General features: G+C 37.7%; 1 protein-coding gene across 2 annotated transcripts in view; it reads left to right on the top strand.

Annotated features, from left to right (window-relative positions):
- Positions 1–27455, top strand: part of FZD3 (frizzled class receptor 3) — a 126568-nt gene that overhangs the window by 3362 nt on the left and 95751 nt on the right. For both annotated transcript variants that reach the window (XM_055428078.2, XM_088837824.1), the window contains exon 2: positions 6193–6721. In XM_055428078.2, coding sequence (XP_055284053.2) covers positions 6533–6721 — 189 coding nt within the window. In that variant the 5' untranslated portion in view covers positions 6193–6532. The remainder of the gene's footprint in view (positions 1–6192; positions 6722–27455) is intronic.

The raw sequence follows: 27455 nt of genomic DNA, 5'->3' as shown, positions 1-27455 counted from the left end.
TGAATGCTAATCCTTACGATGCAGTCTTGGAAAACTCTGAAAGAAGACAAAAGAATATCCTCCTGTTCCCATTGTAGCCACTGTGTTTGAGGCAACCTTTAATTTCTGAGTTGGAAACACAAAATGTTGCTGCTGCTACTGCTGCTAAGTCACTTCAGTCGTTTCCGACTCTGTGTGACCCCATAGACGGCAGCCCACCGGGCTCCCCCGTCTCTGGGACTCTCCAGGCAAGAACACTGGAGTGGGTTGCCAGAAATAGTGTGTCAAGATAAGTAAATCTAAGCTGAGAAAGATGAAAGGAATCAGTTTCTGTACAGGAAGTGTGAATTGGAATAGCATTGCTAACATCTTTTGTTGCAGGGCCCTGCTGACAAGCCCCCAGGGCCCACTTTTGTCGTTGTCTCTTCTGGGATTCAGCCTGGTTTCTTTCCTCTTCACAGTTGCCATCTCCTGCTTTTCCCACCTGAGTTCTTTGGCTCTGGCTTTGTAGCCAGCCTCTGAAGACAGTCTTCCAAGATTGCATCCCCTTTATTGCTGTTCTTCAGGACAAATACCTTATTTTAGGGACTTTTACTTTTTATCATCAAAAGAGAACTGGTAAATTGGGGAATATCAGATTCCTGATGTTACACATTGATAAAAATTAAGCTGTAGGGTTAAATGTATCTAGTCCTTTTTGTTTTCTGATGAAATAATCATCAGGTCACTTAATCTGAAATTAGTTTTCCCACATATCTTATATTGCTCTGTAAAGAAGTGAATGTTTCTTTTCTCAGGGTTAGGGCATGAAAAACTGTTGCCAGACCCCTCATTTTTTACTGGTCCTTGGCGTCTGAGACTGTTCCCTCCAGTTAATCCAGCAATTCCCTTTATTCAGCTGAGATTCTGTAGATTCCTATAGTAGAAGATATAATATCAAAAAGAAGGCAAAAAAACTTTCAACCTTTATGTGATGAGTTGCTATATTTTGTCAGTATTTCTTGGTTTCCTCAGTCTTTGTGTCCTGCTGTCTGAAACTTATGGCTTCTTCGAGGATGATTCTCTTAGGAAAAATGACTGTTGCTATCCATACTCACGTGATCCTGATTAGAAGCATTTATTTCATCATGTTCTTGAAAAGGAATTTAGAATATAAAAAGTTTAACTGTGCATAATATTTGATTCAGCTGAGAGGTGATCTGATTTTTTTTTTCAGTATTGAAAATCAATTTTTCTAAGTTTATCATCATTTTTTTTTGCTTTTCTTGCTGCCTGTAGTTGGGCTTTTTTGTGTCCCTTGGCTTGTTACTTAATCAACAGCCAGTAAATCATTGATTCAACTAGTAGTATTGTCAGCACACATTTATAGATTTAGCAGACTTAATTTTTCCATACACAGATAACATGCAACAGATTTTAAAATAACATTTCAGCATTTATAATACTTTACCATTTTTTTGTTTTGTTTTTGTTTTTTGACCACGCTATGCAGCTTGTGGGACCCTAATTCCCTGACAGGGATCAAACTCGAGCTCCCTGAAGTGGAAGTGTGGAGTCCTAATCACTGGATTGCCAGGGAAGTCCCTATAATATTGTATTTTTAAACAGTTCAGGTAGTTTTATTCTGTTCCATGTATGTATATTTTTGACAAAAGTGGGAGACTATATGCTGTTTTGTAAACCATTTAAATTTTTATTTTTCACTTATTGTATTGTTAACTGTCTTTTCAAGTCAGTATATACAGATCCTGCTCGTCATTTTTAATGAGTGTGTTATGTGTTGGTTGTACCCTAGTTTAATCAATTCCTTATTGGTAGACTTTCAGATTGTCTCTGGGTTTTTATTTTATAAACAACATTGTACTAACATTTCAGTTATACATCATGTGTACTTGTGTTTACTTTCTTAGAATAAATTGTAGAATAGGTTTGCTGAATCAAATTATATACATTTTAAGGGCTTTTGATATCCGTAGCTATTTTTTTGAAATACCAACTAGTTTGCTTTTCCTCCAGTAGTATTTGAAAATGGAGAATTTCCTGGCAGTCTGGTGGTTAGATACTTCACTACCCTGGCCTGGGTTCAGTCCTTGTTTGGGGAACTAAGATTCTGCAAGCCGTGTGGGACAGCCAAAAGAAAAAAATGTATTTCCCAGTGTTGGAATGTTGAATCTATTCTTTTTTCTGCATCCTCTCCTGTACTGTGTTCTGTTATTCTTGCTTTGCTCATCTGATTGGCAGAAATGTTATATATTATGTTTGTATGTTTTTATTAGTAAAGTTGAATATCTTTTCCTATGTTTGTTGGCCATTTGTATTTCTTTTGTAAATTTATGCCCTTTTTCCATTTTTCTATTAAAGTAGTATTCTTTATCTGCTTTTTTAAAAATTCATTTTATATATTACTTTTGCTAAGCACATAATTATGTGCAAATATCCTATACTGTTTTAAATTATTCTATTTTAGGATAGCATTTCTCAAAATATGACTTATAGATCACTTGTAACAGTACCGAGATAATCGTTAGAATGCATGTATATCATTCATTTTCCGAGGTTCAGATTTCTTAGACCTGTGGGGTTTCTGTGAATCTGCTTCACATTAAAATTAGGGAACCTCTGGTTTGGAAGAAATATAAATTCCTTAATATTTTTACTGTTCCTATTTTTCTTCTTGTCTCATGGCATTCTACTATTGTTTCTTATTTATCTTAATAATCATAAACTACAGTCTTAATGTACTAAGGTTTTATCCTCCCCCAGTCTAACAATAGTTTTACAAAAATATTTTGATATATGGAAATTTGAATGTTAAAGTCCATAAAGGAAAGCACTTTTGTAAGTCTGTGAGAAGCATTGTTTGTAAATGAGGCAAAAGGAATAACTGAGAGAAAAACAAGTAAAATAGAGTAGACAGAAGTATAGGGGGTTTCTCATGTGGTTTAAAAAAACTCAGTATTACTTTGTTTCTTCCTCATGTTTTGTATGGTAATCTTCTTTGAACCATAAAGTTGGAACCCATACTGCTTGAAAAATAGTCTAAGTGAAATTTTTGAAATTCTCATTGTTAGGTACATATTCAGTAGGGAGCAGTGTTCCCTTTAATTTTTTTTTAAGTTGCAAGCAGATGAACATGCTGCGTAAGCAGCAAACTACAAAAATGGAACTTATATGGATGTTTTGATACTGTAGCCAAATAAAGCTTTCAGGGCTTATTTGACACATTTAATGATATGCATAATTGTTACTGTGCTGTATGGTAATTAAGCTTAAATATACATGACTGTGTTTAATATCACTTTTCCATAGCCAGACATCACATTTCTGGGCCCAGCTTGAAGGAGGAAAAAATATGGCAGGCCAAGAAGCTTTAACAAATATTTCTGATTTAGAGATTTCAGTGTTAGATTAGATGTTTAGGGCAGAGGTTGCTTGTAACTTTGGTGTTCCTAATTCCTAAGGTTGTAGACTTTTCCTTTTCCCTTCTTCTACTCAAGACCATATGCTTGAGGGAAAAATTGGGAAGATTCAGCCATGGCTTTACTTTCTCCAAATGGTTTTTTCTGCCCAGTAATTAAAGCTTGGGATGCAGAGGTCCCTGCCATTGGTAGTGCACAAAGGACAGTTTCTTTCTCTGCTTTAGCCAAGGCAGTTCAAGTTTTCAAGGTCTAAGCTGTCACGGGCCCTCATATCTATTTGAGTTGTCCTGTTAACCTGGGTCTCTGAGAATTTCTGAACCTGACTTTCTCATGTTTTCCCAGCCGAGGTTGTGTACTTCAAACAGAAATATTTGGCATCTGTGACACGAAAATAAAGTAAAAGCAGACTTAACATCATTACAAAACCAAATGGAAGTATGATAGTTTTAGAATATGCTTTTCTCCTACCAAACCTGCCTTCCACTCTACCTACCCTTCCAGCCGAAAGTGAAAGTCGCTCAGTCATGTCCGACTCTTTGCGACCCCATGGACTGTAGCCCATCAGTCTCCTCTGTCCATGGGATTCTCCAGGCAAGAATACTGAAGTGGGTTGCTATTTCCTTCTCCAGGGGATCTTCCCGACTCAGGGATCGAACCCAGGTCTCCCGCATTGCAGGCAGACACTTTAACCTCTGAGCCACCAGGGAAGCCCTCCAGCCCCAAAAGAGATGCATATTTTTGTCTCTAGGAAAAAAGTGAAAGTTGCATCCAACTCTCTGCAACCCCATGGACTGTAGCCTGCCAGGTTCCTTTGTCCATGGAATTCTCCAGGCAAGAATACTGGTGTGGGTTGCCATTTCCTCCTCCAGGGACTCTTCCCAACCCAGGGATCAAACCCATGTCTCCAGCATTGCAGGCAGATTCTTTACTGTCTGAGCCACCAGGGAAGCTCCTAGGAAAGGCAGTGTCAAATCAGACTCTGAAACTTGGTAGAAACTCTAACTGGAAATCATTCATATCCCAAGCTGTAACTTTCTAGGGTTGACTCTTCTCTGCAGCCTGACTGTGTGTAATGAAGCATTTGTTGGTCAAACGTTTTCTCTATCTATGTACTAAATTTTTGTACTATCTAAAAGGATGAAGCATTGTTGGGAAAATGTCCTGATACTACTTTTAGAATCTTCTGTTTGCCAGTGCAGTATTGGTTGATAGAAGTACGTCTTTGTATTAGCTGTAATGTAAAAGAGGAGAGTGAAAAGTTTGGCTTGAAGCTCAACATTCAGAAAACGAAGATCATGGCATCTGGTCCCATCACTTCATGGGAAATAGATGGGGAAACAGTGGAAACAGTGTCAGACTTTATTTTTTTGGGCTCCAAAATCACTGTGGATGCTGATTGCAGCCATGAAATTAAAAGACGCTTGCTCCTTGGAAGGAAAGTTATGACCAACCTAGATAGTATATTAAAAAGCAGAGACATTACTTTGCCAACCAAGGTCCGTCTAGTCAAGGCTATGGTTTTTCCCGTGGTCATGTATGGATGTGAGAGTTGGACTGTGAAGAAAGCTGAGCGCCGAAGAATTGATGCTTTTGAACTGTGGTGTTGGAGAAGACTCTTGAGAGTCCCTTGGACTGCAAGGAGATCCAACCAGTCCATTGTAAAGGAGATCAATCCTGGGTGTTCATTGGAAGGACTGATGCTAAAGCTGAAACTGCAATACTTTGGCCACCTCATGCGACGAGTTGACTCACTGGAAAAGACTCTGATGCTGGGAGGGATTGGGGGCAGGAGGAGACGGGGACGACAGAGAATGAGATGGCTGGATGGCATCACCGACTCGATGGACATGAGTTTGAGTGAACTCCGGGAGTTGGTGATGGACAGGGAGGCCTGGCGTGCTGTGATTCATGGGGTGGCAAAGAGTCGGACACGACTGAGCGACTGTACTGAACTGAACTGAAAAGTTTGATGTTGCTTTACCTTTTATAGAGTACATTATTTTATAGTTCACTCATATACCGTCTTTGATAGGACGTGCAATTTTTCGAAAGGAAAATTCTGAGCTCAGAGAAGTAAGTGATTCACATAGTTGGGAATCATATCTTTTGATTTCTTTATATTTCACACCTTTCACAGATACCATCTGCTGAATCATTTAATGATTAAAACATATATAGTAAAATTTAAATAACTTGTTATTAAGTGTGGCAGACATTTAAATAAAATTTAGGACAACAGCATGCAAGTTTTTCAAATGAGGCAATTATGTCTTGTGACAAATGAAAAGCTACCATTATTGATGGAAAATTAAACTATATGTTATATAAACAACTGAGGGAGGAGATAGTGCCTTTAAATGTTGTTTATGGATTCTCTGGTATGTCTAGAGCAAGAATGATAAGGTAGGAAAACTATGGTATTTTTCTATGAGTTACCCATGTATTTTATCTGTAAGGCAGTGTTGTATCTCTCCTCAAAGTCTGTGATTGTTGTTGTTGTTAGCCACACGCCCGGCATTTGGAATTTTAGTTCTCCACCAGGGAGTGCACTGGTGCCCCAGCAGTGGATGTGTACAGTTTTAATCACTGGACCACCAGAAAGTCCCAAAGGCAGTATTTTAAAATTTCTCTTTCTAGTAGCTGAGTGTTAGTGTGTAGAAACGCAACTGGTTTTTGTATACTGATTTTGTATCCTGCAAATTTACTGAGCTAATCAAAGTTTTAATATCAAGCCTATAATATTTTAAGAGGAAATTGCTAATTTCTCCCATTTTTTAAAAAAATTATTTTTCAGATATTTCAATCAAAGGAAGAAATAGCTCTTCTCCTAAGATGGAATCTGTTGTTTGGGAATGTGGTTGATCAACTTGACACATTGGCCAAATGGTGCCCGATGTAATAAAATGAAAAGAAGAGGCAAGATGATGTCATTTTCCCATATTGTGAAACCAAAAACAAATGCCTTTTGTGAGACCGAGCTAACAAACCTCTGACGGTGCAAAGAGTATTTCTGTTTGAAGAACTTAACAGTACGATAGAAGAAGTACTTTCAAGCTGAGACCTGCAGGTGTACAAAGATCTAAAATACATATTGAGTAGGCCTGATCATCTGAATCTCATTCAATTGAGGAAGCATGGCTATGAGTAGGATCGTCTTCTATCTGTGGCCCTTGACAATGTTTGTGGGCCATATAGGTGGGCACAGTTTGTTTTCTTGTGAGCCTATTACCTTGAGGATGTGCCAAGATTTGCCTTATAACACTACCTTCATGCCCAATCTTCTGAATCATTATGACCAACAGACGGCAGCTTTAGCAATGGAGGTAAGACTTCATCTGTTATTTGGCATGTCGTAGAAAATTATTCTTGTATTGCCCTTTTAATCAGTCTAATGAATGTGTCTGATAATAGGAACAACTAATATGTTATTGTTAACTGCATCTTGTACATTAAAAAGTTATGTATTTAGGTTCAGACTCTGATAGATTGAAGATTTCATGTTTGGGGAATGTTACTCATCTTAGTTTTCAGATATTATTCTTGAAATTTGAAACATTGGAACTGGGGAAGTAATAGCCTTTCAGAAGTTTAAATTGTCCAAGTTATGGTTACATCTTTTCTGCTATTTGATAATAAGACTTTAAAGAGCAAACTATAATAATAATATTCATAATTCACTTAGTAAATATTGAAGGTAACATGATTTTGAAAATGAGTTCTTTGGTTCAGCCTTTAGGCTGGTGGGTTTACAGTATTTACATTGTCTTGAATACTTAAGATGGTATCCTGGTCTTACTGTCTTCACATCAATTTAAGAACAGCAACTCCTACTCAGTGATAAAGGTTTTGTTGTGTGAATTATCTGTTCTTGACCTCTCAGGACTTCATGAAAATCTATTGCCTTACTTGAATTTTTCTAATGATAATTCTTTAGGCACGTTTTAATTATTTTACTTTAGAAGCTATGACAAATTAATGGATATAGTTAATAACAGGTTTAAATAATTTTGTATGTGTTTTAATAATGGTTTTAGAATTGTGGACAAAGATATGTTTACCAGATAGGAATTAGGAGGCAGTATCCTGGGTGTTCATTGGAAGGACTGATGCTAAAGCTGAAACTGCAATACTTTGGCCACCTCATGCGACGAGTTGACTCACTGGAAAAGATTCTGATGCTGGGAAAGGTTGGGGGCGGGAGGAGAAGGGGACAACAAGAGAATGAGATGGCTGGATGGCATCACAGACTCAATGGACATGAGTTTGAGTGAACTCCGGGAGTTGGTGATGGACAAGGAGGCCTGGCGTGCTGTGATTCATGGGGTCGCGGAGAGTCAGACGCGACTGAACTGAACTGAAACTGACAATAAGAGGTAAAAGCTTTGGAGTTGTACAAACTGCAGCAGCAGCTACCATTTTCTATCTGTATTACTTTGGGCAAGTTATTTGAACTTTCTTACCATTGTCACTTTGCTTGTAAAATAGAGTTAACACTTCGGAAGGTATGACATGAAGCATTTGTAAAGTACTTGGCACAGTGCTTTTGGAAATGCCAGGAGAGAAATTTCAGAATTGGGGTTATTTCTAATTTGCTTATTATTGTTCACAGTTAACAAGTTGGGTGTTCTTTCATTGTGTATAGAGAATTCCTCCTCAATACTTTGACTGAAATTGGAACATGTTCAAATAAATGGGGTGAATGTCCATTTATTAAATTGGAAAAAAGATCCTTGTTAGTATGTTCAGTTCAGTCGCTCAGTCGTGTCTGATTAGTATCTTAGTATGTTTATTTCTCTCACTTTACAAAACGTGTGTTTCTACATAAACACACACATTAAATTTTTAAGTTCTTTAGTTGATGTTTGTCTTTTTCCTGAGTATTGTGGCTTTTAATAGAAAAAAGATTGCTCATTCCTGAGTTTCCCACACCAACTGTCTAAATTGCCAAGTAAATTTTTAGGAACTGTCCAACATGGACAACAAATTGTCATTAACTATTTTTACGAACCTACATGTTACCAGGTATTTATGATTTTATTGGTAATGAAAGAGATCTGAGCATTTTTTTTTTCTATATTGAATAATTAAGCCCCGTTGAATAGGACAGGTCCAGTTTATTGGAAGAAGCACTAAAATAGGAATAGAAGGACTTGTATTCTGCCACTACCTAATCTTGTGACTCCTTTGTGTTGGTTTCTTCTAGGAAGTATTTTCCCTGTCCCTTTTACAAAGTTTTTGTTAAGATCAAATGGTACAATTTATGTGTATTTTTAAAGAACTTTAAAAAGTTAGAATGCTCTTCAAATACAGAGCATCATTCTTTGTTGCCTGTCATTCTGTTTTAGTTAGATTGTGGAATAAGCAGTCTTTAATTTCTTTGGGAGGTTGATTGCTTTTTTTTTTTTGAAACTAAACCTGTATAGGATAATCACAGGAAAAAACTCCCGGGATGGTTCCTACTTGCCTCCATTTCCTGTTTTCTTTTGTAATTCTCATTAAAGATTTTCTTATAGCATGAGAAACTGGCAGGTGCATAGATCCTAGTGGAAACAGAGATCTTCAAAGCCTGAACATTTTTGGTATTCTTTATGGCTCATTAAGAACAAAGCATGTTTGAACTAGTTTCCCAGTTATCCAAACTCAAATTTTAGCCTTTTCTCCCTGCAACTTTTTATTATGAAAGGTTTCAATTATGTGGACATATATGGAACACCATATACCCATCATCCAGCTGCAAAAATTATCAACTCATACTAGTCTTGTTTCATTTATGACTGCACACCCAGCTGGGTTCAGTTTAGTTCAGTTCAGTCGCTCAGTCGTGTCCGACTCTCCACGACCCCATGAATCACAGCAAGCTAGGCCTCCCTGTCCATCACCAACTCTCGGAGTTCACTCAAACTCATGTCCACAGAGTCGGTGATGCCATCCAGCCATCTCATTCTCGGTCGTCCCCTTCTCCTCCTGCCCCCACCAGCTGGGTTACTTTGAAGCAAATGCCACACACCATAATTTCATCCATAAATATTTCCATATATATCTCTATAAAGTAAGGACTCTTTCAAAATATGTAAACATATCACTTCCTCAGTATTTTCAAATATATGTTTCAAATTAATGTTCAAATTACCCTTGTACTGTTCTTAGTCTCTCAGTCATGTCCAACTCTTTGTGACCCCATGGACTATAGCCCACCAGGGATAGTCCATGGGATTCTCCAGGCAGGAACACTGGAGTGGATTGCTATGCCCTCCTCCAAGGTATCTTCCCAACTCAGGGATTGAACCCAGGTCTCCCGGATTGCAGGTAGATTCGTTACCATCTGAGCCACCAGGGAAGCCCAAATAACATTTAAATTTCAGTTTTTTAATAGTTGGCTTTTCAAATCAGAGTTCATACATTACATTCAATTGCTGTGTCTCTTAATTTATAGTTTCTCCGTTTCCCCTCTTCCTTTTTTCTTGTTAACACACTTGCCCTACAGATTTTCTCAGACTTTATTTTGCATCCCTGTGGTGTTTTTGACCATGTTCCTCTGTCTGTTTTTGTTTTGAAAGAATACTTCCAAGGCACTGTAATATCTGCTTTTTACTCTATAATTTAATTAGGGGTTTGTTAAATGGTCATATCCTGTCTTTCTTCATTTCTCAGCTAGAATACTTCAAACAGAAACTTTCTCATTTTGATTATTGGACTGTTGAGTTACTCTCATGTTCAGTTTATATAAAAAAGAGAGTAAATATTCAGCTGTTCTCCTTTGTTAGTTTTTAGGTTAATAAATTGATGCACATGAATCTTTCAAAAGCGACTAATGAGATCTTTATCCTTTCAGATATCATTGTTCTCCTTTCAAGTATCAGTGTGAACTCATGGATTTTTACCATATTTTGTGTGTTTCAGTCCATTGCAGGTGTTGTTTTGTTGTGGCTCAGTCTGTTCTGTTTTTGGTAGTGAGCACCTCTTCAAGATAGCTCCTAAGTGTTTTTGACACTACCCTAGTGGTTTCTGATAGCTTCCTTGCTTTCTGGTATGATCCAACCTTATTTCATAAAATTCTACCTCAGAACTTGAATTATCACTTTCTTTGGGGAGTGCTGGTTCCTTTTAGTTGGAGAGAATTTTCATGGATTTTTACAGACTGCTATCTGGGTGCTATGCTTATTGATACTAGGTTAGTAATTTACAGGTCTCTTCAAAGATGGAACTAGGAAATACTTTCTTTAAAAAAGACAGTTCAGCATGCGTTTATACTGATAACTTGTAATTAAATAATATTGGAGAGTCTTTATTTAATACTTTAGATTTTTGTTTCTTCTCATAGCGAAACCTTATGATATACAGACATTACATAATTTCAGAATAATATCAGTATCGTTATTGAAAGCCCTGTAAGGTTTCTTTGTATTTCTTATGTCCTTAGGATGTATTTCACCAAGGATGTGCAGTCAGATTACTGTGTTTTAGAGTTAAGTATGCCTCTATTTGGTTTAACTCAATACACAGTTTAGGTATGTTTTTCATTTTGATTTTGAGGAACGACTTAAAGTTTTTTTTTGTTTAAATTTATTTTATAATCATGTTTATAAACTTGATATATACAACAAGGTACATTTAGAGGAGTCTAGTTTCTGGACTGTGTTTGTGTTTAGTCGCTCATTCATGTCTGACTCTTTGAGACCCAATGGACTGTAGCCTTTTAGGCTCCTCTGTCCACGGGAATTCTCCAGGCAAGAGTACTGGAGTGGGTAGTCATGCCCTCCAGGGGATCTTCGCAACCCAGGGATCGAACTCAGGTCTCCCGCATTTCAGGCAAATTATTTACCATCTAAGCTACCAGGGAAGCCCATGAATACTGGAGTGGGTAGCCTATCCCTTCTCCAGGGCATCTTCCCGACTCAGGAATTGAACCGGAGTCTTCTGCACTGCAGTTGAATTCTTTACCAGCTGAATCCTAACCTTATTCTTTCCTTCCCTTGGGGGTAGTTGTTTTTTTAAAGCTTTTTGTTTATCCTTCCATTAAAAATTATAGTAATTATAGAAAATGTCTGTATAATATCTGGGTATAGCTATAGCGACTGAACTGAACTGAACTGATAGCTATATATTCTTTCATGCTCTTTTGATATAGTGTCATACTGTTTGTTTTCTCTACCTTGTTTTTTTACTTAACAATATATCCTGGCTATTTCATAGTAGCACTTATAGATAATGTTCCTCAGAATTTTTTTTTTAATTGTGGCAAAATATGCATGTTGCACTAGTGGTAAAGAAACCACTGGCCAATGCAAGAGGTGTGGGTTTGATCCTAGGGTCGGAGAGATCCCCTGGAGGAGGACATGGGTTCCCAATCAAGTATTCTTGCCTGGAGAATCCAGTGGACAGAGGAGTGTGACAGGCTACAATCCACAGTGTTGCAAAGAGTTGGAGATGACTGAAGTGACTTAGTATGCATGTACACAAAATATATATAACATAAAATTTACCATTTGAACCTTTTCTTGTTTGTTTTTTGGCATACCATGCAGCTTGTAGAATCTTAATTCCTCAACCAGGGATTGAACCCAGTCCCTGGCAGTGAAAGTTCGGAGTCCTAACCATGAGACCACCAAGGAATTCCCCCGTTGCAATCATTTTCAAGTGTGCAGTTCAGTGGCATTAAGTACAGTCACCTTGGTATGTCATTACCACTATCCTTCAGCACTTTTTCAGCTTCTGAAACTGAAACACTATACCTATTAAACAATAATTCCCTGTTCTCCCCTCCCCTTAACCTCTGGCAACTACCATTCTACTTTTTTTCTTTCTCTCTGAATTTGACTACTCCACTTTAAGTGAAATCATAAAATATTTGTCCTTTTGTGTTTGGCTTATTTCACTTAGCACAATGTCTTCAAGATTCATCCATGTTGTAACAAATGTCAGAATTTCCTTCCTTTTTAAGACTGAATAATATTTCACTGTATATTTATGCCCAACATTTAGTTTAATCATTCATTCATCAGACACTTGAGTTCCTTCCACTTTTTGGCTATTATGAATATAGCTGCTATGACTACAGATGTATAAATATTTTTTCCAGTCTTAGGTTTAAATTTTTTTTGGGTATTCCCAGAAGTGAAATTTTAGGATAGCGTGATAATTCTGTTTAAGTTTTTGAGAAACCGCCGAACTGTTTTGTATAGCAGCTGCTCCATTTTACATTTTTGCTAGCGATGCACAAGGGTTCCAGTATCTCTATATCCTCACCAACACTAGTTATTTTCTGGGTTTTTGTTTTGGAAGAATAGCCATTGTAACGGGTATGAACTTGTCCTCATTTTTTAGTTCAGGTCCTACTGAAGGACATTTGCTTTTGAAAGCAGAACTTGCTATTGAGGTCCTTATTCATCTTTGTAGGGCCAGCAGCTAACATAGTACCTAACACATAATAACTTCTAAATAAATGTTTGAGTGAGTTAATTAACTTTATAAACTGTGAATTCCGGCAGAGGTGACAGTAGTCATGGTTGTGGTTATAGAGCTTTACCTAAGCACATGGTCTCCTGGAATTGTAAATAGTTGTTGGGGTTAGTAATGGTAGTCCTGACAGGAGTACCAAAGATACCTGAACACTAGTGTTTTATTTTGCCTTTATTTTGGGAGAGGGAGAAGGTCAAAGTGACTTGAAGCTTTCAACATTATGTGTTTACACTTGTAAGTGGTATAATAAAGGAATAAAACAAACCAGCTTTCTTATCTCTAGACCTCTCATTCTCTTTCTGCCTAAATAATCTCATCTCCATGTTTGCCTGTCAAATTCTAATGGTTGTAGTTGATGTAGCCCACCAGTCTTCTCTGTCCATGGGATTTCCCAGGCAAGAATACTGGAGTGGGTTTGCCATTTCCTCCTCCAGGGAATCTCCCCAACCCAGGGATTGAATCAACGTCTCCTGCTTGGCAGGCGGATTCTTTACTATTGAGCCACCAGGGAAGACAAACTTGATACATTAACTAATAGGACAAAAATAGGAATAGATAATGAAATAATATATGTGGTATCATCCTGTTTTTGTTGAAGAAAAGAAGTATATTCATGTTCATGTAGCGTAAGTTATCTGGAAAGATTTTTGTCAAGACCAACAGTGATTACACAATTTATTTGTGTTTTCTGTTTTTCATTAAATGTTTGTGTTTTCTGATTTTTCTGTCAGAAACACATTGTGTTTTTAAAAAGCAAAATTAGTACAGAAACTTTATTTTTAAAAATCCCAGCTGTCCTTTTTTGTCTAGCTCCCAGTTGCAGTGTCTAAGACTTAGTATTTATTAGATATGTTTTTATTTGAATGACTGAAACTTAAGGAAGAACTTGGTAAATGCCATAAATAGGCATAAAGTGCTGAGAGGATTCAAAAGAGAAAAGGATCATGTGTGGAAAGGATCAGTTGCAGATGATGTTTGAATTGACCTTGAAAGGCAGAGTTCTGTTTTTTTTAAGAGGATACTATAATTTAGTACCCCTTTGTACCAGTGATTAACATTTTGTGGATAGGCATTTGAGGAAACGAAATGTCTTTGACTGTATTTATTCTTTAAATTCATGGCTTATATTTTTAGGATACATGTATTATCCAGCAGACTGACTTATTATCTTCTGTTTAGGTTACTATTAATAAGGTGGTTTTCCCTAAGCAAACAACAGCCTGGTGAAGTGGATAGAAGAGCCTATCATGTGATAGGGAAACCAGCCAGGAATTAGGAAACTTCTAAATGGGAAAATGTGAAAAATGCACAAGTAGTGGAGAATTAACTGCATTTAGTTATTTCTGACTTTAGGAAAAAATAAACTTTTAAAATTTTAATTGATTTTCTTGCATGATAGATCACTTTAAAAGAATGCCTTAAAATGCTTATTTTAAATTAAAGTATTAAGTCTGATGAATTTGGTTTGTAAAGTTTTATCTTTTGAGACAGACTATAATTCACTACCATTTATGATACTTGAAATGTTAAAAGTTTACTTCCTGAAGAAACGTCAAATTTTATGGGCTGCTCCAGAGCTCCCCTTTGACTTAAGATAAATATACTCCTGTGATAAAGTCATATTTCTGCAAACTAGCTCACTGAACTAATATTGGAAAGTATTTAATATGCTGTCATAAGACATTAACAAAATAAATTTGTAAAAGAAAAGCAAATCTATGGGACTAAAGGTAAATTTATATATATATATATAAAGTAATTCTTAAAGTTTTAGACCTTTTCTCTTTAGAATTTTATTCTTACAAAAAAGTTTTTAAAGGTCTTATTTTACATCACTTAAAATTATTCTAAAAAGTTTTTTTTTAAAATAATTTCTTACTCTAATTTGGATCTAAAATAGAATGAATACCATTTTTGAATTTTCAAGGCCATTCCACATTGGGTTTCACATTCAGTGAATTTAGTCATAATATTCCCAAACCCAGTAGGATACAGTTTCTATGGTTATCAGACCCTTTGTAGAGTAACAAAGATTGGAATTCTGATTCTCATGAGTCAAATTTTGGCCTTTGACTCTGTCCCCCTTTCACACTCCTTGCTAAGCTTGGGCTGTTGCTATGCTTGAAGGCCTGTCAGCTAGCAGGTTCCTATGGTAACAGGAAGGGGAAATTTCAAAGAAGAAAGAGAACAGGAGCACAAAGGCTTGGTTGATTTGAATTTGAACAAAGAATAGAAGGTTCCCTGTCTTTCACCTTTGTTGAAGAAACCAGAAATTTAATTTTAGAAAGTTATTTTTCAGTTTGTAAACTTCATATACCCTGGTCTTAATTTAGTTAATAGAAGTACTACTTCTTAGGGGAGTACTCAGTAAGAATTTTTAATCAGCTGAAGATTCTTTTTTCCTCCTTTATAGAGCTTTGATAGTCTGTGTTCCTTATATATATATTCTCAACTTGGCAGTGTGCTGGCTAACTCATTTAATTTTTACTTTGCTGAAGTTAAAAACTGTTAGAGTTATAATCAGGGCAGCTTGCTTATTTGAAAAATATTAATGTTTTTTGTTTTTACATAACTATTGAGGTATGATTTGAATACAGTTAACTGTACCCATTTAACAGTGTTCAGCTTGAGTTTTTACAGAAGTATATATCTGTGAAACCATCATCACTATCAAGATGTCATACATTTCCATCACCTCAAATCTTCCTAGGGATCATCCCTGTGGTTCAGACAGTAAAGAATCTGCCTGCAGTGCAGGAGACCCAGGTTCGATCTCTGGATCAGGAAGATCCTCTGGAGAAGGGAATGGCAATCCGCCAGTATTCTTGCCTGGAGAATCCCATGGACAGAGGAGCTTGGCGGGCCACAGCCCGTGGGGTTGCAAAGAGTCCGACACGACTGAGCCACTAACACTGCTGCACTAGAGAAGCTTCCTTGTGCCCATTGTAGCCCACCCCTCTGAGTTGACTCCCTGCTGTAAGCAACCACTGATCTGCTTTCTGTCACTGTGGATTAGTGTTCATTTTCTAGAGTTTTATATGAATGTACATATAGTATCTACTTTTTAATGTCTGGTTTCTTTCACCCAGAATCGTGATTTAGAGATTAATGCGTGTTTTATTTTGCTTTTTGAAAACACCATTCCAGTTGACAGTTGACTTTTTCACTTGGTAGTTGAGCACAGGAAATTGAGCAGGGTTCCTCGTGCCCATCAAATAGGCCTTCTGTGGCTTTATTAATTTGTAACTGTTTCCTAATCTCTTTTTCAGCTGTCATTTACTAGGTGCTGTATCCTATTTTATATATTCTTATTTGTATATATTGTTGTTCGGTTGCTAAGTTGTGTCCGACTCTTTGCAACCCCATGGACTGCAGCACTCCAGGCTTACCTGTCCTTCACCATCTCCTGGAATTTGCTCAAACTCATCTCCACTGAGTCTGTGATGCCATCCAGTCATCTCATCCTCTGTCATCTCCTTCTCCTCCTACCCTCAGTCTTTCCCACCATCAGGGTCTTTTCCAGTGAGTCGGCTCTTCACATCAGGTGGCCAAAATGTTGGAGCTTCAGCTTCAGCATCAGTCCTTGCAGTGAATAGTCACGGTTGATTCCCTTTAGGATTGACTGGACTGGTTTGATCTCCTTAATACATCTATATGTATTAACACCCTTTTATCGAGGAGAAGCTGAAATTTAGAGAGGTTACAGAGAACAAACTGGTTAATAAGCTCAAGGGCTCTGGGTAAGAATGCCAGGGTTTAACTCTTGGGACTGTCTTTGTAGCTGTGTGATCTTCGGCGAGCTGCTTAACTTTCTATGTCTTCTTTTCTTCACATTTATTATAAAATGGTATGACTCATTATAGTCCCTCCCTTATGGGATTGTTGAGAAGATTGAGTTAGGTGTGTGAAGCATTTACAGCACTGCCCAGCCTGTAGTCAGTGTCCATGAATGCTAGCTGAGATACGGCACAAGATGCTTCCAGCTAGTGAGTGACAGAAGCATAAGCTCAAAGCCTTACACTCAGTGCAAGGAGCACAAAATAGTGATTCAAGTCAATGTTATAATTCTTGATGGGGCTCACAAATGGAGGTTTTACTAATATGTCAGTATCAGATTACTTGGTATTGTATAGTTGAGGACTGAGCAAGTTTGAGACTGACTTAAGGCAGACATATGCTTGTATGTATGATGTCTATACACACATCAGCGTGTGAATATAATGCATTTTTAAGCTTTGAGGTTTTTTTTTTTTTTTTTGGTTGCACTGGGTCTTCGTTGCTGTGCACAGTCTTTCTCTAGTTGCGGTTTAAGAGCTTCTCCGTTGCAGTGGCTTCTCTTGTTTCAGGGTACAGGCTCTAAAGTGTGTGGGCTTCAGTAGTTGTGGAACGTGGGCTTAATAGTTGCAGCTTGCAGGCTCCAGAGCCCAGGTTCATTAGTTGTGGCCCACTGACTCATTTGCCCTGTGGCATGTGGGATCTTCCCAGACCAGGGGTTGAACTGGTGTCCTTTGCATTGCAAGGTGGATTCTTAACCACTGGACCACCAGGGAAGCCCTAAACTTTAAAATAATTATAGACTCACTGGAAGTTAAAGTAGTGTAGAGATTCTATATACTGTAGCTAGTTTTACCAGGGGTCTTGCTATCTTATGTAGCTATTAGTGTCAAAACTGGGACGTTGGATTTCCCTAGTGGTCAAGTGGTTAAGAATCCTCCTGCCAATGCAGGGGACACCAGTTTGATCCCTGATCCAGGAAGATCCCATATGCCTCGGGACAGCTAAGCCCATGAACCACAACTGCTGAAGCCTCTATGCCCTAGAGCCTGTGTTTGCAACAAGAGAAGCCACAGCAATGAGAAGCCTGCACTATGCAACTAGAGAGGAGCCCCCACTCACTGCAGCTAGAGAAAGCCTGCACTCAGCCATGAAGACCCGGCACAGCCAAGTAAATGAATAAAAATTTTTAAAAGTCACAGGTGATCTGAAAAAAAAAGGAAAGTTATCATTGGTATACTCTTTAGCCCTTTATCATATTTCACCAGTTTCTACATGTGCTCATTTTTGTGTCTGTATGTGCACATGTACATGTATTTTTATTGTCTGTGCATTTTTATCACATGTATAAGTTCACGTAGCCATCACTTTGGTTAAGATACTGTGGAAATTCCCTGGAAGTCCAGTGGTTAGGATTCTGTGCTTCCACTGCAGGGGACATGAGTTCAGATCCCTGGTTGGGGAACTGAGATCCCACAAGACCCACAGCATGGCCAAAAACCCCACAAAACACCAAAACGATACAGAACTGTTTTTATCACATCTTCTTTGTGCTTCCTTTCTCCCTGCCACCCTTTCCTGTTTCCAGGCAATCACTAATTTGTTCTCTGTCCCTATAATTTTGTCATTTCAGGAATGTTATATAAATAGAATCATACACTATATAATCTTTTGAGAATGACTTTTTTCATTTAGCATAATACCGTTGAGATCCATCCAAGTTGCTGCATGTACCAGTAGTGACTGTTTATAATTGCTGAGTAGTATTCCGGTATTCCCATCTCTTTCAGAATTTTCCACAGTTTATTGTGATCCACACAGTCAAAAGCTTTGGCATAGTCAATGAAGCAGAAATAGATGTTTTTCTGGAACTCTCTTGCTTTCTCCATGATCCAGCGGATTTTGGCAGTTTGATCTCTGGGGCCTCTGCCTTTTCTAAAACCTGCTTGAACATCTGGAAGTTCACGGTTCACAAATTGCTGAAGCCTGGCTTGGAGAATTTTGAGCATGACTTTATTAGTGTGTGAGATGAGTGCAATTGTGTGGTAGTTTGAGCATTCTTTGGCATTGCCTTTCTTTGGGATTGGAATGAAGACTGACCTTTTCCAGTCCTGTGGCCACTGCTGAGTTTTCCAAATCTGCTGGCATATTGAGTGCAGCACTTTCACAGAATCATCTTTCAAGATTTGAAATAGCTCAACTGAAATTCCATCACCTCCACTAGCTTTGTTCGTAGTGATGCTTTCTAAGGCCCACTTGACTTCACATTCCAAGATGTCTGGCTCTAGGTCAGTGATCACGTTATCGTGACTATCTTGGTCATGAAGATCTTTTTTGTACAGTTCTTCTGTGTATTCTTGCCACTTCTTCGTAATATCTTTTGCTTCTGTTAGGTTCATACCATTTCTGTCCTTTATCGAGCCCATCTTTGCATGAAATATTCCCTTGGAATCTCTAATTTTCTTGAAGAGATCTCTTGTTTTTCCCATTCTGTTGTTTTCCTCTATTTCTTTGCATTGATCACTGAGGAAGGCTTTCTTATCTCTCCTTGCTATTCTTTGGAACTCTGCATTCAGATGCTTATATCTTTCCTTTTCTCCTTTGCTTTTCGCTTCTCTTCTTTTCACAGCTATTTGTAAGCTCCTCCTCAGACAGCCTCCTCAGACAGCCATTTTGCTTTTTTGCATTTCTTTTCCATGGGGATGGTCTTGGTCCCTGTCTCGTGTACAATGTCACGAACCTCCGTCCAGAGTTCATCAGGCACCCTCTATCTATCAGATCTAGTCCCTTAAATCTATTTCTCACTTCCACTGTATAATCATAAGGGATTTGATTTAGGTCATATCTGAATGGTCTAGTGGTTTTCCCTACTTTCTTCAATTGAAGTCTGAATTTGGCAATAAGGAGTTCATGATCTGAGCCACAGTCAGCTCCTGGTCTTGTTTTTGCTAACTGTATACAGCTTCTCCATCTTTGGCTGCAAAGAATATAATCAGTCTGATTTCGGTGTTGACCATCTGGTGATGTCCATGTGTAGAGTCTTCTCTTGTGTTGTTGGAAGAGGGTGTTTGCTATGACCAGTGCGTTCTCTTGACAAAACTCTATTAGCCTTTGCCCTGCTTCATTCCGTGCTCCAAGGCCAAATTTGCCTGTTACTCCAGGTGTTTCTTGACATCCTACTTCTGCATTCCAGTCCCCTATAATGAAAAGGACATATTTTTTGGGTGTTAGTTCTAAAAGGTCTTGTAGGTCTTCATAGAACCGTTCAACTTTGGCTTCTTCAACGTTACTGGTTGGGTCATAGGCCTGGATTACTGTAATATTGAATGGTTTGCCTTGGACACGAACAGAAATCATTCTGTCATTTTTAAGATTGCATCCAAGTACTGCATTTCCGACACTTTTGTTGACCATGATGGCTACTCCATTTCTTCTAAGGGATTCCTGCCCACAGTAGTAGATATAATGGTCATCTGAGTTAAATTCACCCATTCCAGTCCATTTTAATTCACTGATTCCTAGAATGTCTGTATTCACTCTTGTCATCTCCTGTTTGACCACTTCCAATTTGCTTTGATTCATGGACCTAACATTCCAGGTTCCTATGCAATGTTGCTGTTTACAGCACTGGACTTTGCTTCTATCACCGGTCACATCCACAACTGGGTATTGGTTTTACTTTTGCTCCATCCCTTTATTCCTTCTAGAGTTATTTCTCCTCTGATCTCCAGTGGCATATTGGGCACCTACTGACCTGGGGAATTCCTCATTCAGTATCCTATCATTTTGCCCTTTGAGATGGGAATACCAGACCACCTGAGCTGTCTCTTGAGAGACCTGTATGCAGTTCAGGAAGCAACAGTCAGAACTGTACATGGAACAACAGACTGGTTCCAAATAGGAAAAGGAGTACGTCAAGGCTGTATATTGTCACCTTGCTTATTTAACTTCTATGCAGAGTACATCATGAGGAATGCTGGTCTGGAAGAAGCACAAGCTGGAATCAAGATTGCTGGGAGAAATATCAATCACCTCAGATATGCAGATGACACTGCCCTTATGGCAGAAAGTGAAGAGGAACTCAAAAGCCTCTTGATGAAAGTGAAAGAGGAGAGTGAAAAGGTTGGCTTGAAGCTCAACATTCAGAAAACAAAGATCATGGCATCTGGCCCCATCACTTCATGGGAAATAGACGGAAAAACAGTGGAAATAGTGTCAGACTTTATGTTTTTGGGCTCCAAAATCACTGCAGATGCTGACTGCAGCCGTGAAATTAAAAGACGCTTACTCCTTGGAAGGAAAGTTACGACCAACCTTGATAGTATATTAAAAAGCAGAGACATTACTTTGCCAACAAAGGTCTGTCTAGTCAAGGCTATGGTTTTTCCCATGGTCATGTATGGATGTGAGAGTTGGATTGTGAAGAAAGCTGAGCGCCGAAGAATTGATGCTTTTGACCTGTGGTGTTGGAGAAGACTCTTGAGAGTCCCTTGGACTGCAAGGAGATCCAACCAGTCCATTCTAGAGGAGGTCAATCCTGGGTGTTCATTGGAAGGACTGATGTTGAAACTGAAACTCCAAAACTTTGGCCACCTCATGCGATGAGTTGACTCACTGGAAAAGACTCTGATGCTGGGAAAGGTTGGGGGCGGGAGGAAAAGGGGACTACAGAGAATGAGATGGCTGGATGGCATCACCGACTCTGTGGACATGAGTTTGAATGAACTCTGGGAGTTGGTGATGGACAGGGAGGCCTGGTGTGCTGTGATTCATGGGGTCGCGGAGAGTCGGACACGACTGAGTGACTGAACTGAACTGATTCCGGTATAGAGATGTTCTGCAATTTTTTTATTCATCCACTGAAGGATACTGAGTTGTTTCCAGCTTTTTGCTATTACAAATAAAGCTACTATGAACATTCATGTACAGGTTTTTGTGCAGACATAAATTTTCCTTTGGGGGGAATAAATGCTCAGGAGTGTGATTGCTGGGTTATATTATAAGCCTGTATTTGAATTTTTAAGAAAATATTCAGCTATTTTCCATAGACGTTCTGCAATTTTACATTCTATGAGCAGTGTATGAGAGATGTATGTTCTCAGCATTCTTACCATCATTTGGTATTTTCACTATTTTTTATTCAGCTTTTCTCATATGATGTGATATCTTACATGATTTTAACTTGCATTTCCCATATGGCTAACAAGATTGAACATCTTTTCATGTGCCATTCATATATCTTCTTTGATAAAATGTCTGTGAATGTCTATTGTTCATTTTCAATTGAATTGTTTTTTACTTTTGAGTTTTGAGAGTTCTTTGTATATTCTAGATACAAATCCTTTATTGCAAAGGTAGTTTGTAAATAGTTTAGTCTATAGCTTGCTTTTTCGTCCTTTTAACAAAGTCTAGGAGAATAGAAGTCTTAAATTTTAACAAAGTCCAGTTTACCAAATTTTCTGTGTTTTTGGTGTCGTTTATAAGAACTCTTAAGTGGGTCTCAAATTCTGTGAAGTTTTTTACTTTTATGTCTCACATTTAAATCTATGATCAATTTTGAGTTAATTTGTATAAAGTAAGTTTCATTTTTTTTGCCTGTGAATATCCACTAGCTTCAGCACTATTTGTTGAAAAGGCTATCTGTCCTTCCACCATTGAACTGCTTTTGCTTCTTCCTCAAAAATCAGTTATCTATCCTTGTATAGATTTATATTTGGGTTCTCTATTCTGTCCTGTTGATCTTTGTGTCTGTTTTACCACCAATACCAAAGTGTCTTGATTTTTGTTAGCTATACAGTAAATCTTAATTAAAATTGGATAGTAAGATTTTTCCCACTTTTTTTTCCCAAAATTGTTTCATTTATTCTACTTTTTTTTTTCATGTAAAATCTCAAATAAGCTTTTCTTTAACTACTAAAAGTGTTACTGGATTTTGACAGAAATGTTATTCAATCTAGAGATCAGATATTGAATCTCCAGTCCATAAACAGTGTTGTTATGGATGACTTGAGTCCCCCTGAAAAATGAAAGTGTTAGCTGCTCAGTTGTGTCTGACTCTCTGTGACCCCATGGACTGTAGTCTGTCAGGCACCTCTGTCCATGGAATTCTCTCCAGGGAAGAATACTGGAGTGGGTAACCATTCCCTTGTCCAGGGCATTTTCCCAATCCAGGGATTGCACCTGGGTCTCCTGCATTGCAGGCAGATCCTTTACTGTCTGAGCCATCAGGGGAGTCCCTTGAGTGCCTCTAATAAGCCCTAACCTCCAGTACCTCAGAATGTGACCTTATTTGAAAATAGGGTCATTCTAAATGTTATTAGTTAAGACAGATTTATACTGAAGAAGTGAGGGACTCCTGTTCCAATATGACAGGTGTCCTTAGGAAAGGTAATTTTGGACACAGGTACACATAGAGGGAAGATACGTGTAGAAGCATGGAGAGAATGCTGTGTGAAGGTTAGGTTTGTGCTGCCACAAGGCAAGGAGCTACTAGAAGCTAAGAAAGATACCTGGAACATATGTTTCCCTATCACCTTTAGAGGGAGGATGGCTATGCTAGCACCTTGATCTCAGACTTTTAGCTTCCAGAAATGTGACACAATCAACTTCTGTTTAAGCCACTCAATTTGAGGGACTTTGTTACAACAGCCCTAGCAAACTAATAAAAACATATATATCTGTTCATTTATTTATATCTTCCTTGATTACATCAGCATTTTATAGTTTTCAGCACACAAACCATATATGTTTTGTTAAGTATATACCCAGGTGTTTCTTTTTTAAAAAATAAATGTGATTATAAATGTATTGTTTTAATTTTGTTTCTACATGTACATTATATATAAAAGCACAATTGTATACAGAAATTTAATTTTTAGGTATGTTTTTCTTGTATGCTGCAACCTTGTTGAACTTACTCATTCTAGGACTAATAAATTTGATTAGTTTTTTGTTGTTGTTACTAATTTAAAAATGTGTTTTTGAGATTCCTTGGGATGTTCTATGTAGGCAATAATGTCACATGCAAATAGGGACAGTTTTCTTTTTCCAATCTCTACACTTTTTAAAATATGTAATAGATGTTGAGATTTATTTATTTATTTTGTGTTTTATTTATTTATTGGAGGCTAATTATTTTACAATATTATATTGGTTGGTTTTACCATACATTGACATAAATCCACCCCGGGTGTCCATGAGTTCTCCTTCCTGAACCCCCCTCCCACCTCCCTCCTCCCCTTATCTTCCCTCTGGGTCATCCCCGTGCATCCTGTATCATGTGTCGAACCTGGACTGGTGCTTTGTTTCACATATGATAATATACATGTTTCAATGCCATTCTCCCAAATCATGCCTCCCTCGCCCTCTCCCACAGAGTCCTTTAGAAACTGATGCAAACTTTTCTAAAAACAAGTTTGGAAATACAAATCTTTTTTTTTTTTTTTTCTGCAAGTGTAATGTATTACACTTCCTTAGACAGTTCATTTTTAATTTTTTTTATTTTAATTTAAAATAAAATAGTTACCACAAAATAGTTTTTTTTTATTGGAGGCTAATTACTTTACAATAATATATTGGTTGGTTTTGCCATACATTGACATGAATCCGCCCTGGGTGTACATGTGTTCCCCATCTTGAACCCCCTCCCACCTCCCTCCCCATCCTATCCCTCTGGATCATCCCAGTGCACCAGCCCTGAGCATCCTGTCTCGTGCATTGAACCTGGACTGGCGATTCATTTCACTTATGATAATATACATGTTTCAGTTCCATTCTCTCAAATCATCCCACCCTTGCCCTCTCCTACAGAGTCCAATACACTGTTCTATACACCTGTGTCTCTTTTGCTGTCTCGTATACAGGGTTATCGTTATCATCTTTCTAAATTCCATATATATGCGTTAGTATACTGTATTGGTGTTTTTCTTTCTGGTTTACTTCACTCTGTATAATATGCTCCAGTTTCATCCATCTCATTAGAACTGATTCAAAAGTATTCTTTTTAATGGCTGAATAATACTCCATTGTGTATATGTACCAAAGCTTTCTTATCCATTCGTCTGCAGATGGACATCTAGGTTGCTTCCATGTCCTCCCTATTATAAACAGTGCTGCAATGAACATTGGAGTACATGTGTTTCTTTCAATTCTGGTTTCTTCAGTGTGTATGGCCCAGGAGTGCGATTGCTGGGTCATATGGCAGTTCTATTTCCAGTTTTTTGAGGAATCTCCACACTGTTCTCTATAGTGGCTGTACTAGTTTGCATTCCCACCAACAGTGTAAGAGGGTTCCCTTTTCTCCACACCCTCTCCAGCATTTATTGCATGTAGACTTTTGTATAGCAACCATTCTGACTGGTGTGAAATGGTATCTCATTATGGTTTTGATTTGCATTTCTCTGATTATGAGGGATGTTGAGCATTTTTTCTTGTGTTTGTTAGCCATCTGTATGTCTTCTTTGGAGAAATGTCTGTTTAGTTCTTTGGCCCATTTTTTGATTGGGTCGTTTATTTTTCTGGAACTGAGCTGCAGGAGCTGCTTGTATATTTTGGAGATTAATTCTTTGTCAGTTGTTTCATTTGCTATTATTTTCTCCCATTCTGTAGGCTGTCTTTTCACCTTGCTTATAGTTTCCTTTGCTGTGCAGAAGCTTTTGATTTTAATTAGGTCCCATTTGTTTAGTTTTGCTTTTATTTCCAATATTCTGGGAGGTGGGTCATGGAGGATCCTGCTGTGATTTATGTCAGAGAGTGTTTTGCCTATGTTCTCCTCTAGGAGTTTTATAGTTTCTGGTCTTACATTTAGATCTTTAATCCATTTTGAGTTTATTTTTGTGTATGGTGTTAGGAAGTGTGCTAGTTTCATTCTTTTACAAGTGGCTAACCAGTTTTCCCAGCACCACTTGTTAAAGAGACTGTCTTTTCTCCATTTTATATTCTTGCCTCCTTTGTCAAAGATAAGGTGTCCACAGGTGCGTGGATTTATCTCTGGGCTTTCTATTTTGTTCCATTGATCTATATTTCTGTCTTTATGCCAGTGCCATACTGTCTTGATGACTGTTGCTTTGTAGTAGAGCCTGAAGTCCGGCAAGTTGATTCCCCCAGTTCCATTCTTCTTCTTCAAGATTGCTTTGGCTATTCGAGGTTTTTTGTATTTCCATACATATTGTGAGATTATTTGTTCTAGCTCTGTGAAAAATATCTTTGGTAGCTTGATAGGGATTGCATTGAATGTATAAATTATTTTGGGTAGTATACTCATTTTCACAATATTTATTCATCCAGTCCACGAATACGGTATATTTCTCCATCTATTAGTGTCCTCTTTGATTACTTTCAGCAGTGTTTTATAGTTTTCTATGTACAGGTCTTTTGTTTCCTTAGGTAGATATATTCCTAAGTATTTAATTCTTTTCGTTGCAACAGTGAATGGAATAGTTGCCTTAATTTCTCTTTCTATTTTCTCATTAGTGTATAGGAATGCAAGGGATTTCTGTGTGTTGATTTTATATCCTGCAACTTTATTCATTGATTAGCTCTAGTAGTTTTCTGGTAGAGTCTTTAGGGTTTTCTGTGTATAGGATCATGTCATCAGCGAACAGTGAAAGTTTTACTTCTTCTTTTCCAATTTGTATTCCTTTTATGTCTTTTTCTGCTCTGATTGCTGTGGCCAAAACTTCCAGAACTATGTTGAATAGTAGTGGTGAGAGTGGATACCCTTGTCTTGTTCCTGACTTTAGGGGAAATGCTTTCAGGTTTTCACCATTGAGGATAATGTTTGCTGTGGGTTTGTCATATATAGCTTTTATTATGTTGAGGCATGTCCCTTCTATTCCCACCTTCTGGAGGGTTTTTATCATAAATGGATGTTGAATTTTGTCGAAGGCTTTCTCTGCATCTATTGAGATAATCATATGATTTTTATTTTTCAGTTTGTGTAATGTGTATTACATTGATTGATTTGTGGATATTGAAGAATCCTTGCATTCCTGGGATAAAGCCCACTTGGTCATGATGTATGATCTTCTTAATGTGTTGTTGGATTCTGATTGCTAGAATTTTGTTAAGGATTTTTGCATCTATGTTCATCAGTGATATTGGCCTGTAGTTTTCTTTTTTTGTGGGATCTTTACCAGGTTTTGGGATGAGGGTGATGGTGGCCTCATAGAATGAGTTAGGAAGTTTACCTTCCTCAGCAATTTTCTGGAAGAGTTTGAGTAAAATAGGTGTTAGCTCTTCTCTAAATTTTTGGAAGAATTCAGCTGTGAAGCTGTCTGGACCTGGGCTTTTGTTTGCTGGAAGATTTCTGATTACATCATCTATTTCCATGCTTGTGATAGGTCTGTTAAGATTTTCTATTTCTTCCTGGTTCAGTTTTGGAAAGTTGTACTTTTCTAAGAATTTGTCCATTTCTTCCAAGTTATCCATTTTATTTGCCATATAATTGTTGATAGTATTCTCTAATAATCCTTTGTATTTCTGTGTTGTCCGGTTGTGATCTCTCCATTTTCATTTCTAATTTTATTGATTTGGTTCTTCTCCCTTTGTTTCTTGATGAGTCTGGCTCGTTGTTTGTCAATTTTATTTACCTTCTCAAAGAACCAGCTTTTGGCTTTGTTGATTTTTGCTATGGTCTCTTTTGTTTCTTTTGCATTTATTTCTGCCCTAATTTTTAAGATTTCTTTCCTTCTACTTACCCTGGGATTCTTCATTTCTTCCTTTTCTAGTTTCTTTAGATGTAGAGTTAAGTTATTTAGTTGACTATTTTCTTGTTTCTTGAGGTGTGCCTGTATTGCTATGAATCTTCCCCTTAGCACTGCTTTT

Source organism: Moschus berezovskii, chromosome 7 (genome assembly GCF_049115385.1).
Source record: "Moschus berezovskii isolate FMDL1 chromosome 7, NW_MosBer_1.0, whole genome shotgun sequence".
Lineage (NCBI taxonomy): Eukaryota > Metazoa > Chordata > Mammalia > Artiodactyla > Moschidae > Moschus > Moschus berezovskii.
This window is presented reverse-complemented; position numbering and strand designations above follow the sequence as displayed.